The sequence below is a fragment of the Alligator mississippiensis genome, chromosome 5, assembly GCF_030867095.1.
Source record: "Alligator mississippiensis isolate rAllMis1 chromosome 5, rAllMis1, whole genome shotgun sequence".
NCBI classification, from domain to species: domain Eukaryota; kingdom Metazoa; phylum Chordata; order Crocodylia; family Alligatoridae; genus Alligator; species Alligator mississippiensis.
The window spans coordinates 128,759,918-128,773,824 of record NC_081828.1 but is presented as its reverse complement, the minus strand read 5'-3'; the positions used below and the strand labels follow the sequence as shown (position 1 = coordinate 128,773,824).

The window sequence follows — 13,907 nt, the reverse complement described above, 5'->3', positions numbered from 1 at the left end:
TGCATATAGTTGAAGACTACTCATAATTTTTTTGTAGTAACAAGGGAAAGTCGCCCTGATTTTATGGCTAACCTGAAATCCTGTCACAATTGCATGGAGACATTTGAATGGGGGTTTAGAGATAAATGCAAAAGGGTCTGCACAACACAGTGGAGAAATTAAAGGCCTCCTCCTCCTCATTTGCCAATAACTGCCTTTCTTGTGTAATCAAAACAGAATATCGCTTAGGTTGAAATATTTTTGTGCCATATATGGTCTTTTTTTATAGTATGTGTGCACAATACCAAGAACAATGGGCCCTGATCCCTGGCCAGGCATAATACAGTGGGCCCTGATCCCATGGCCAGGCATAATACAGTGGGCCCTGATCCCATGGCACTACCATAATACTAGTAAGAAATAATGTTTTTGTAAAGGACAGGGGTAGACAAAACAGTACTTACCTCATAAGTTTACCTTTTGCTTTTCTTTGCCCATCCTGGTCTCGTTGCCTGGTGTCTGCAGGTTCAGCTCCTTTTCTTTTGTTTTCAATCTCCCCTTATCCAAAATTTACTTCACTTTTAACTTTTGTTAATCTGCTATTGGTTTCTCCAACCTTTTGTCTTTTATTTTGACTTTTCCTTCATTTTCTCTTGTCTGAACCCTTCTGAATGCACCCTTATCAGCTTGCTTCTGTTCTTTCTTCTCTTTCTCTCTCCTAGTCGCTATTGGTTCTTTGTCTTTTGAACAAGGCAGATTTCTTTTGTTTTTCAAAAGAGTTCTTCATTTGTAGGGTTGGATTTAGGTTTTCTCAAGGATTGGCTGTCTTACTGATTTCTGCCTACTTTGGGCTTCTGAAATAATAAAAATAAGGGGAGAAAACCCATTTCCATCTTTCTTTAGAACAATACTCTCTGTTCCAAACAAAACCTGAGTCACAAGAGCATCAGAAGTGGAAAATAATGGGAAAAGAATCGTTCACTTTTTCTTGAAGTTCAAAAAAAACTTCATAGATAATGCATTCAATCTGTTTTTCTGTGTTCATATTCAGGTACCAGTTAGAAGAGGAAGTCTCACTGAACAGTTACAACATTTATTTCTTTTTAGAATGAAAAATTTTAATATATTCCAAGATTATGCAAAGGATATAAAAAGTGCTGAATGTACCTGGCATTAGTCCCTGTATGCCAGATATCGATACAAGTATATGTGTGTAAATATTGCTTCAGCTAAGTCTTCTTTAAGACTCGTCACCAATATATGCATTCCTCTGTGGTGTGTGTGTGTGCGTGCGCGCATGGTTTTTTTTCCCCCTAATTTAATTAAGCCTATCTTCCCTTAGGGAGGCAGGACACAGTGCATACAAGAAGTCTGTCCTATTCTGTCATGTCCCCAGCACCTCAGTCATATTCCTTCTGGACAATGTTGCCCCAAATGTGTAGGTGAGTGCTTATTTTCATAGGAATATTATATGTAACACAATTTGTTTTTGCACAACACCTGTTGTACAAATTCCTAGCTAATTGTAACTCATTAAATCAAATACTAGGGAAGTTGGATGAAAACTACAATCTGCTGTATCAGGAGGTGGCAACTATAGACATGGTAGTGTTTTGAAGGAAGCATGGTACAAAGGACAAAATTCAGGAAGAATGATGGAGTTCAAAGACCTTGGTTGTCATAGACTGACAAAAATATATTTTCCACCCTTATTACAGATGCTTTGCAAAGCAGGCTGAGTTTGGAGAAGGTTGCTTGTTGACATTCATGAATCCATGAAGGATTTTTACCTTTGGATATTTTATTCAAGCAGGTTTTCCCATTCTTGACTTTGAAGAAATACAGGTAGAAGGAGAACCCTCAGCTGAAACATCACTTTTAACAGTTGTTATCAGAAAGGAGAAAGATGCATGAATTTGTGTGATTGTTGATGGCCTAGAGTGGCATTGTAATCTAAGATGGATAACTCATCAGTAGGTTTCAGATATCATCTAATTCAAAAACCCTCCAAACATGTATCTAAATGGTGCCTTCTCCAAAATATCATCTGATATAAATAGTAAGGTTTACCTGCCTTCAGATGAATTTCTTAGGGACCCAGTTTGTACCAGGAAGAATAAATTTAGTCAGTTATCTACATGTGAGGAATACGGGTCAAATTACAAATTAGTGGAACTGAACTAGTAATGATTACCCTTCATATATTATTGTATGGAGTATCTGCTGTTAATATCAGACACCCCCTATAGTTAAAAGTGGAGTTTGGCTAACCCCTACTTTTGGTCTAGTAGTTGCACTATAATCTTCAGGTTCACGATGTGATAAAAGTTGTCTTCCTTTCAGTGTCAATAAAACTTTCAGGATTGATGATGGCGCAACATCTGATACCAGAAGTTTGTTCATTTCCAGAGGATGTATGCCCTGGGGCTTTGCAGGTCATGTACTCTGGGTAACAACTCAGGTCAAATTTGAAAGGAAGAGCAGCAGGTTCTAGAAGAGAGGCTTTCAGTGGGAATATCTGCATGTTGCTGTATGGCATGCTATGGTAATGTAGGAATCATGTGGGTTTACACATGATCAGCAGCCAAGTCACTGTAGCGGCGTGCTCCCCTGGTTTAGCATGCCACTACAGCGGCGTAGTGGCGAAATCTAACTGTGTGCTGCATGCACAGCGCAATAACCACCTGTACTGTACCATGCTTTAGTACTTCCAAAGGGAAGTACTAAACCATGGCACCATAGCAAGATTGCCATATGGCAATGTGTAGATGTGCCCAATGTGTCCTAACAAACCTATGTGAGGCTGAGGGAGTAAGACCTTTTGGGAAGGCCAGCTTTTCCTAATCATTCCAAACACTGAAGAAAACAACTTTGTCTTCTTCTTATTTTGCTCATACCACTTCTACTATTCTTTAATTAAACTATCCTGAATGTGTGTGAGTCAAGTTACACATTACGCTTGGACCACAGTAAGGGCACTTAAATATGAGCGTCCGCATGTTAAACTTCTTTATCTCATGCTAAGTGCCCTCTGAGCATCTCAAAGTTATGCTACTTCAGGTGAGGGTTAAGTCAGGGCTGTTACTTATTTTGTGTTAGGGTAACTTCAGTCTGCTCCATGGAAGTAAGAAGAGTTATTTGCAGTCCTCCAACATCCCAGGATACACTGCTTCCATCTCCCCCTATCCAATTGCCTCCCCACCTCTGTCCAAGTAGGGATAGAGCTCAGGTGTCCTAGCTATGCCCCTGATTACTAGCTCTCTATTGGCAAGTCAAAGTTGTGCAGGAAAGAAGCAGTATTAACCCTTAACATGTGACTGCCCACAGCATGTTCTAACTTTAACACCACTTAACGTTCCACACATTTAGTACAGCCTAAATGTAACATGTAACTTCACTGTGTCAGAAACATAGAATAATGAGAGCCCACCATGAAGGGAGTCTGACAGGTGCTGAAGGCAGAACAGAGCTGATGCTGAATTTCCTGAGTGAGAGGCCCAATTCTGTTGTGTCCAACATAATCCCTTACTAGCATCTTGTCTCTCTCTCTAGGGCTGGATTAGTGCAGAAGCAGAGAGAGCCATGGGTTTGGGGACATCCAGCTATAGAAGACTTCATTCTCTAACAACATTTAACTTTTTTTTGACTGCCTGTAACTTTTTCAGAGTCGGGAAAACTTATAAATAAATACCTGCCTGGGTCATGAAACCACAGCACCCTCAGAGCATAGTATGGTAAAGGAATGGAATTGAGAACAGTTCATACACTGAGCTTCTATTTTGGCTCAGAACATACCTCTTTCATCCTCCCAACTCCCCATATCTTTCCATGCTGCTATTCCTAATCAAATATCCATCTCTTCCTGATTTTTTTTTTTTAGTATAGATTTTATTTAATAAAATACTCTTCAATAAATGAAAACAACAGTAACACTAATTTCCTTTTACAAAGAGCATTATATATCAAATTAACATATACTTGCAGGTATATACAAAATGCCCATGAAATATAGTCATTTCTGGGGTAGCTAGATACAACCAAATGTGGCGCCAGGGAAGGGAGGCAGGACAAGGACGCTGTATGGTTTTTATAGTATTACCTGAAAGACCTACATGCAACCAGAATTCATGATGCTCAGTTTATAAACCTCAAAAGGGTGCAGTTCATTCTGTTGGTATTCTGTTCTTTGCCTAATGGAATAACATAATGTGTTGCAGTTAACAACTGAGGTTTAGCATTGCTTGCTGAATTTTGCAAGGTCTTGTAGAACTTTGGGCATCCTGCCTACAATATTTTTTGCCCTAACCTATCCTTTACTAACATGAGAATCAAACATTTTTTATGGATCATAAAGTATATAGTTTCTCTCTTGGTTTCCTTTCCTTTGTTTATTTTGAGATAGCTCCCTTCTGATTAATATGGGTAACTTGACATATGTGGTAAAGGGTTATAACTTATGCAACTCTGTTTGAGGGCAACGCCAAAGGGAATATATGACATATCTTCTACAGTAAAGGAATATATGACGTATCTTCACAGAGGCTGGTCAGCACAGAATTTTTTTGCATCAGACAGACTAGATTGATTTCATTTGGCTGGCATAAGCTTAAACCAATTTAAACTGCACTTGAACCAGTTTAACTTAATAGAGCTATTTGCCAATTTTCCAGCACAAATGTAGTTTAAATACTTTAAGTGTTTTCCTATTAGAGGTATGTACTAGGTAATTCAAAATTGATTTAGGTATACCATGTTCTGTATGGTGGTGAAGGGGAAAGTTTTCTAATTTAGCAGGCCATAAGCCATATTAAAATTTCCTCCTTTACAAGGAAAGTAGATATTCATCTTAGTAAACTCCACAAAAAGAATAGGGATCTGTCAAAGAACATATTTTTATACACCAAAATAGGAACACACATGAAATGGCACATTGCATATTAATTGGTCTGGTGACAATAAATCCTGCTATTTTTGACAATGCATAATACCCTTTCAACTACATTCTCTCTCTCTCTCTGTCTCTTTCTCTTTCTGTTTCTTTATGGTTATTTATATTCAGGCCAGAGGAAAGTATTTGACCTCTTGTTTGGAAGCTGCCTCTTTCGCAGTGATGTTTATGACAATGGCTCCTCATTCATTTATGACAACTGCACAACGTGTACCTGCAAGGTAAGACAACAATGTGTGACACTGCTTTTATAGCTTTAAATTAGTATTTGCAATACTGGAAAAATCTAGGGTCTGACTCTGTACTACCTAGATCATTTATACCCAGGCAAAGGGACAACAAGAGTGTGTTCAAAAAATCTAATTGTAGTGAGTTAAGAGGTTCAGGGACTTACCATCTGTCAGTTGCTCTGCTGTAACTGTCTGTCAGTACAGTCTTACATTGCGATAAGTGAAAGTTAAGCCAGCGAAACTTTATGCCTGAATAAAACAGAACTAAGTACAAACAGTCAAAGAGCCCAAGGCTGAGCAGATTAAATCTTCACAGGTTAGTCTATGTTGTGTAGACTGAACTGATAATCAAGTGAACAGACATTCACTTTTGATTCTGGAAATGCAGCCACATGCTTGCACTGGCCTAGGCCGGAAGCCGGGGGGCACTTGAGCACACCTGCCATCTGGCTGGACCAGACAGCTTGGGCCAAAGCTAGCCCACCCACCCCATGAGGGGGGATTTGCAGGGGAGGTGCAAAGCATCATGAGAAACTGGGGGACTGAGTTAACTTGAATCTACAGGAGATCTAGGACAGAAGTTCAATAAACTGATTTAACCTAAATTAGTTAAATCTCATACTATCCAGATTTATCTTAAATCATTTTCAGCCATTTTGAAAGTGGTTTATATGTACTGAACTTCTGTTGTGTTACAAATTTGAACTGGTTTCTGATCACTGATACCAGTTTATTTGTAATTTCTGTCCCTAGCCTATGGATTAAATTTCACTTACCACAGGGTCAGAATGGGCAGATGGACAGTTGGCATACATCAACGGATCTGTGATTAAAAACCTGCCCCCTGTTAATTCCCTGTAATTTGTTTGTTTGCCCATAACTACAATGGCTAACAAAACAACAAGGTAGGATTTTGCCTGGCTAAACAAATGCAAGCTAACTCTTACATAGTTAAATTGACACATTGTGAAGGATTCTCTTAATTCAATAATTTTTTTTTTCCCTGACCTGATTTGCCAAAAGTACTCGTGAGGTACCTTAGGTGAAAAGATTACTATGTTCACAGAAATGTCACTAGGGGTAATGGGAAAAAGAGCAAACAAATAAATCTGCATTTTCTTTACTGTCTTTCTGTTCTTGTATTTAGGATTCTACAGTGGTGTGTAAAAGGAGGTGCTCACTTTCTGGAGAATGCAATAAGAACAAGGAACACTGCTGCAAGGAGTGCATCTCATATGTCTCTCCTGAGGAAGTGAAAGTGTGCAAGTTCGGCAGTAAGATATTCCAGGTAATGTTTCAAGTGTGGCTCAATGAAAGGTACCATTGTATCAGCTGAAATAGCACTGGCTTACTATAAATTAGTATTGTGGTTGGCTTTTTAACAGAATCCACACGATGCTGATTGCTGACAGAACAGCTTGGAGGCAAAGCTTTGCAAAATTTAGCATCTGCTCTTGGTTTTTTAAGTGTGTATGGGTTACGCTGATACAAAAAGAATTATGATGAGTTCCTCCTATGCTTGGCATGCTGTGTCCCTCTCCCCACACAGAGAATCAGGTTGCTGCTTCATGCCAAGTAATACATTTTTAATCAGAGAGATATGCTTCCCTTTCCCAAACAAATTCTGAGAGTCATGGAAAAGGTATTTTCAGTGGCCTGTAGGCAGCAGAGTTATCAGCTAAGCCAAAAGGGAGCCTCCCCCAGGCTGAGCCAGTAGGAGTTGCGCTGAGCTGCTTTCAGCTGGAAGCTACTCTTCCAGCTGTGTTACATCTTGCAGCTATGTTATGGACAGTCACTTGTAACACCCAGGACTGGGAAGCCATATAACAGTGATCTCTTCTGCTCCAACCCAAGATTTTCTGATCACTAGGGATTTCCTACAAAACTCTACTACCAGGTTCCTGTTTGTTTTTTTTAAAGCAGTTTTACACTGTGTCAGAAGAGATACTCATAGAATCATAAATCATAGAAAATTATTATCTCCTCCCTATTCTGCACTGGTGAGGCTACATCTGGAGTACTGTGTCCAGTTTTGCGCCCCCTTCCCCCTCCTACAGAAAGGATGTAGACAAATTGGAGAGAGTCCAGCAGAGGGCAATGAAAATGGTTAGAAGGCTGGGCACAAGACTTCTGAGAAAAGGCTGAGGGAGCTGGGCTTATTTAGTCTGGAGAAGAGAAGACTGAGGGCAGATTTAATAGCAGCCATCAACTACCTGAAGGGTAGAGCTAGACTGTTCCCAGTGGTGGCAGATGACAGAACAAGAAGCAATGATCTCAAGTTGCAGCAAGAGAAGTTTAGGTTAGATATTAGGAAAAAAATTCTCTCACTAGGAGTGTAGTAAAGCACTGGCACAGGTTACCCAGAGAGGTGGTGGAATCTCCATCCTTGGAAGTATTTAAGACCTGGATAGACAAAGCTTTGGCTGGATGATATGGTTGGGAATGGGCCTTCTTTGATCAGGATGTTGGACTAAATGACCTCCTGAAGTCCCTCCTAACCCTAATTTTCTATTATTCTGTGATTCTAATGTGTGGGGACCAGTCAGCAGACGCTACAAGAAATAGAACTGTGTTGCAACAGAAAAACTAGCCAATGCTGTATAACCAGGAACAATAGAAAAGTCAGTATAGCCTTAAAAACCATGCCAGGCTGAATAAGTCCAGCTGTTTTGCTCTTTTGATTCGAATCTGCTTCCATTCTGATTACCATGCTGAGGAACCATTCCCAATTTAGCTGGAGCTATAATCGCACTCGGTCCTCTTGGACTGCCTCTACTATGTTCCTGCCTGCTCTGGCCTCATCCTTCCTCCACAGTGGTCCCGTAAACAGAAAGCTTGCATGTCAAGCCTCTAAATGGCCTAGCACAGGACTGTATGTGGGTGAGGTGGAATGCTTTTAAGAACCACATTTGCCAAATGCAAAGCCATGTAGAACTGAGCCAGGGCAGTTCACCAACCAACTTTCCTAAGTTAGAAACAAGGCTCTGAAGTGGACTCTGCTGTCCATTTAATACTTTCAGAGACAGACTGTCTTCTGGAAGAATAACCTACCTGCTAAGCATTTGGGTAGTTTAACACTATATCTCATTTAAACATTTTCAGATGTTTAGCAGATCAAGTGTCTGCTAAAGCACTGTAAGTAATCTGAATTAGGATTCATTATTTATCCATTCCTAGCTTAAGCCAAAATGATGCCACATCTGGGAATAAATTTACTGTATTCTGACATCTTAATTAAATGCTTTCACATGCAACAATTTAAACATGCCAATCATCCCAATGAATCAGATTTTTCTAATTATGTCAGCTGAAATTAAAATTCATGATAAGTGCGATCACATCTCACATGTACCGGAGAAGAAAACAATGCAACTAATTAGCACATTGACAGAAAATGCAAAAATGTTTTGCTCAGGTTTAAAAGAATGAATTCCTAAAGTGAAAGGTCAAAGTGAAGAAATCCCTGCTGAATCTGATCTTCGTCTTTTAATCCAACTGGGTGCGGACAGACACCTTGTAATAATTTAGACTAAACAATGACATAACTCTAACAGGGAAAGCAGTGCTTTCCTGTGCAGTGAAATGAAACATTGTTGGAATGGCTTCTTTTCTGCCACCCCAGCTGATGGCTATATCATGTTCTTCCTGTGGCAGGATGGAGAGATGTGGTCCTCCATTAACTGTACCATCTGTGCTTGTATGAAAGGCAAGACAGAGTGTCGCAAGAAGCAGTGCATTCCAGTCAACAGCTGTCCTCACGTGAGTTTTAACCAGAGCATGGTTTTTTACCCTCTGTTTTATCTTTATCAATATCTCTCTGGAGAACCAGTGTAGCAATTGGGCAGGTAGACTTTGGAAGAAAATGCTTAATAACGCTAGTATCAATGGTAGATTAGAATTCTCCAAATTCAACATCACCTGTCCTTTCCTGTCTCTATCTTCAGTTCTTTCTCTATCTATCTATCTATCTATCTATCTATCTATCTATCTATCTATCTATCTATCTATCTATCTATCTATCTATCTATCTATCTATCTATCGAGATAGATGTAGCTAGATATATGTATATAGATATAACATATATATAGGTATATATATGTTATATCTATATACATATATCTAGTGTATGTGTGTTTCTAAATTTCTATAGCAGAGCCTCTCATTTATTCATCAGTCTTATTGGTGTGACAATTGCTGCTGAAATTCAAGGTCAAGCATGTATGCATTATGGAGATGTACAGCAAAAGTTGTGTTGACTTTTTCAATGCAAATCAGATTGAATCACAAACACCGAAACAACAAAACAAAACAAACAACTCAATCAAAACTGTACTATTTTCTCCAGTGATGCAGACAGGGTTGCTTTTTGTGAAAGTCTGAAGTCAATCTGAAAAATAGTGTAGTCTTCTGTTTCTTAATAACTTTAAAAATAAGCATTATATAAAATTTTGGACTGATTTTTCTTGGACTCCTGTCATTTGCAAATTAGCTTACTTTTAATAGCTCAATCTTTCAGGAGAGGGAGCTCTAAATAACAACTTACACTGAGACACATCTTAAAACAAAACTACCAAAAAGACAGCCACGTTATTACTGTTGCACCTTCTCAGTGTTTCCTTCCCTGTTGTAGAAACCAAAAGGAGAAAATATTAGTCACAGATACCTATGCATAAAATTTTAAATGACAAACTCCAGTGTGTAAAATGTTATATTTGTGACCTTTTGGAAGGATAATAGAATCTGAAGCCTGGATTTTGGAGTTACAAACTCTACAAAAAGCAGGCCACTGTGCCATTGGCACTTTGGAACTCTGTAGAAGTCATCTTAAATTCTGTGCTGGGGCAACGGTGTGGAAGGGGTCATTTTTCTCCTGTCTCTCCTTCACTCCTCTGATGTTTCACAGAAGGCGAGTCCTTCTGTTCCAGACATGTTACGTTTCACAAGCGTGGAACTCTGCTGCTGCACACATCCTAGAAGATGTGCCCAATGGAATTCTTCATGTAGGAATATTAGGAGGTCCATGGTAATGGGGTGCCAGTCATAACATTCTGCATGAAATAAACAGAGATGAGAGGCTAGGGAGTAGATTTGATGACCTAAGAGGTCCCTTCCAGTACTAAGGTTCGTGAAAATCTATGTAGGTCCATCTGCCTACTTTTTGTCTATGAGAACTTTGAAAATCCTAGGCACTATAGAAAGCATTGCATGTCCAACCCTAGTTTCTTGCATTTATCCAATTTAAACTTATAGGACCTCATAGAGTCCAAGCTGCAAATGTAATTTAAGACACCTTATGCAAAATACATTATGACATCATTAGACTTGATAAACTTAAGCATTAAGGCTCCTGGAAATGGTCAGTTGAGGTAATTCACATAGAAGTATTATTATCCAGGAAGGTACCGCATTTACCAAAACCCAAGGTGACTTCTAATTTAAGATGACCCCCGCCAATAATTATAATTTTCTATGTATAGAATCTCACTATTGGAGGATTGTCTTTAAATTATTTTCCCTACCACCACTGTTCTGGGGAAAGCAATAGTGGGGAGGCAGGAGGTCTGCCTCCTGGTGCCTACCCCTTTGCCTCCTGTCCCCTCTAGTACCTGCCCCTGCACTGCCTGTCTCCTGTATTGCCTTCCGTTCTGCTGCTGCTTGCCCAGAGCCCAGAGCACATGGTACCTTCAGCCCCAGCCCTGGCTGGGCAGCAGTGGCAGCAGCAGCTCTAGCTCTAGCTCCCCTGTTTCTGTGCAGCCTCCTCTGTGCCTCTCTCCCCACCCCCACACCATGCAATCTCCCCTGTGTGCCTACCCCACCACCACACGATCTCCACCACCATGGTGTCTCTTCCCCCCACAACTCCCATGCAGTCCTGCATGTCCCTAGGGCCATGCACTGCATGGTGTCCCCTATGTCTCCCTGCCACATGACATATCTTGAGCCACCCTGGCCCTAGCCAGGCAGTGGGATCAGTGGGAGCAGCTCCTTCTCTACTACTCAAATCTAAGACGAGGTTCCCCGCCCCACATGTTGAATGAGTGGTGGGAAAAAAACTACCTTATTTTAGATTTGAATAAATATGGTACTATTGCACATGAGTGTTTTAGTGGAAAGAATGACACATGAAAATTCAAGTTTCAGTAATAGCCTTAACTCTGACTCACATGGCTTACTAATAAACTCTTTCAACATTGTTCTAGCTTGGTTTCAGAGTTATAAGAAAGTAAAATACAAGGGAGCAAAAGGAGTTAAACATCCCTTAAAAATAAAGTCAATAAGAGATTTCCACTGTTAGGATCCCTTAGGAAGGATGTCAGTTTAATTTACAAATACCATTAACAGCCTCATAAAAAATAAACATCCTTTTTATTCATCTCCTTTAGGGCAAAAAGGCTTTTAACTTCAATTCTTAGCTGAATTGTAGCAGCTTCAGGTTCTAGCTGAGGCTGATCTTCCAGTTTAGATTAAGTTGGGGGGGTTCTTGGGAATGGAGTAAGGTCCCACGGCTAGAAGCTAAACTAAGGTCTTATGCAGCAGCAAGCATCCGAGATGGTGTGAGTTTCTGGGTTATGATGTGCACCTAGACCAGCGGTTTTCAAATCATGGGGTGTGCCCTCCTGGGGGGGGCATGAGGGAATTTTGGGAGAGGTGCAGTGCAGGGGGGTGCAGGCAAAAAGTTTGCCAGGAGCCAGTGCTGCTGCAGCCTTGTGAGTGTTTGCGGGGGTAGGGAGCCCTGGGCAGGATCTGCCAGCAGGCTGTTGCACCTCCAGGAGCTTGGTGCATTGGACACACAGCCTAGAGCTGCAGTGCGGCCAAGGCAGGAGGAGCTTGAACCACGGTGGGTGGAACCCATCGAGCTGAGCTGAGCCAAGCCAAGGCGAGCTGTGGCAGCCGCTAGGATGAGGAGCAACCTGTGCCTGGTTGCACTGCTCCTCTAGGATGCATGTTGGGGTGGGGGGGAGCACAAACCAAATTGTAACTCAAAGTGGGGCTCAGCTCAAGAAGTTTGAAAACCAGTGACTTAGACTAAAGCAAGTTCCTGAGCTATTTGAAACCAACCCCCAAGATAAGTTCCCAAGCAAGAGTCATCTCTCCACAGCTAAGATGCTGACCAGTTTTGCCAGCCCATAGCTTTGTTTCTAATAGTTTCTGACCCATCAGCCTCCCTTCTTGACTCAAAATGGAATCTTTCACTCAGCAATAACTTTTCTCTGCTCCAACTCCCCTTTCCCTTTCCCCTCATGTATACCAGTCGTTCAGCAACACGTTATCCCAAGGTAAAAATGCCTAATTTATTCATACTATCTATTCCTTTTAGAGAAGAACAATTAGAAGGAAGAGAGGAGAAAGCAATCCACGTCTGTATATACCCTACTCACCGTAGCTGTTTTGCTACTGATCTAGCCGTAGTAGGGTAGGGTATTCTGTCACAAAGCAATATGCCCAAAACACTTCACATAATGCAAGGCATAGCTTTATTACCGATGTGGATGCTGAATGTTTGTGAGCAGATTATGTGCTAGGCTGAAGGGAATAATGCACAGGATTATAGAGTATGAACCTACAGACGATATAAGCAAGAGTGTGATTTCCTTTCTCACTCCGAATAGTACTGTGCTTTAGTTGCCATTGGCTCAGGTAACTGGGATTCTTTGTGGCGTCAAGCACTGCTTTATGCCTGTAAGGGTTTCACAGTCTTGCCAGGGATAATCTCAGTAAAATGAGTATTATAATGCACGCAGGCAAGGGTGAAAGAATTAAGGATTTACAGGCAATCTTGTATTTTCATCCCTTCACTTTTAGGTGCTTAATCACTCAGTCTTAACATTCTCTTCATGAAGGTTTTTGTGAGAGAATATTGAATCATTCATCAACCTAGCTCTAGGCCAGTGAAATCTTTCTGTATGAAGAAGAACAGGCGTTGTGCTGGCAGTGCTGCAGAACTTTCTGATACCATATAGTTGTTTGTCTTACTGCCTGAACTTGTGGCAGGTTGCCATATTTTGTGAGACCTGTTTCTGCCATTTCTTTCATTTTTCCCAAGGTTATATACTTCTTTTCCTTCTCCCTTGCATTTAGGATCTAACCTTTATTATTCCTGATAATTTCAGGAAGCATACTGCTTGAGTTTCTTTGCATCTGCACATGAATGCAATATATATCTCTCTGTCTCAATTCCCTTCTGTAACACTGATAGCAAAATCAGTCTTCCTTCAGGTTACAGTGAGCCTTATGTTTCAAGGTTTTTATTTCCACTTTGTGATCACTGATTCATGGTGCATTTCCCCTCTTGTTGTCTTGTCTTATGCTTCATTCTGCAGAATACTGAGTCTTTTGGTTCTGTATGTGTTAAGTCTTGCTGAAGTTAGCAGACCTATTTAAATACTTAAACCCATGCTTAAGTGCTGTCCTGAAGTGAGGTAAGTACAGCATCTGGAGGGATTCAGTCCCTTTATAGATTCGTTAACCACCTGCTCTTCTAATTCTCTATATGCCATACAGTCTCACATACCACATCCCCCCAAATGAAACACACCCCTTGTTTACAGAAGGCAGAATGTAGAAAACACGATTTTTCCAGAATCATGGCTGACTGTGTGACATTAAGTCTTTCTGGAAACACTGAGTGTCCAAGCAGTGTGGCATCCAAGTCTGGGTGAGGCAGCAAGAACCACCTAGTGTGGCAGGACAGCAACAAAGCTAGGCCCCAGACCTAGCTTTTCTTTCCTTGGTGTTTGCAGCCCCTGGG

The 13,907-nt window shown here is 40.7% G+C and overlaps 1 protein-coding gene across 3 annotated transcripts in view; it reads left to right on the top strand.

Moving 5' to 3' along the window:
- Positions 1-13,907, top strand: part of BMPER (BMP binding endothelial regulator) — a 242,062-nt gene that overhangs the window by 120,799 nt on the left and 107,356 nt on the right. For all 3 annotated transcript variants that reach the window (XM_059728689.1, XM_019483425.2, XM_014602611.3), the window contains exons 7-10: positions 1,322-1,421; positions 5,039-5,148; positions 6,305-6,445; positions 8,812-8,916. In XM_059728689.1, coding sequence (XP_059584672.1) covers positions 1,322-1,421; positions 5,039-5,148; positions 6,305-6,445; positions 8,812-8,916 — 456 coding nt within the window. The remainder of the gene's footprint in view (positions 1-1,321; positions 1,422-5,038; positions 5,149-6,304; positions 6,446-8,811; positions 8,917-13,907) is intronic.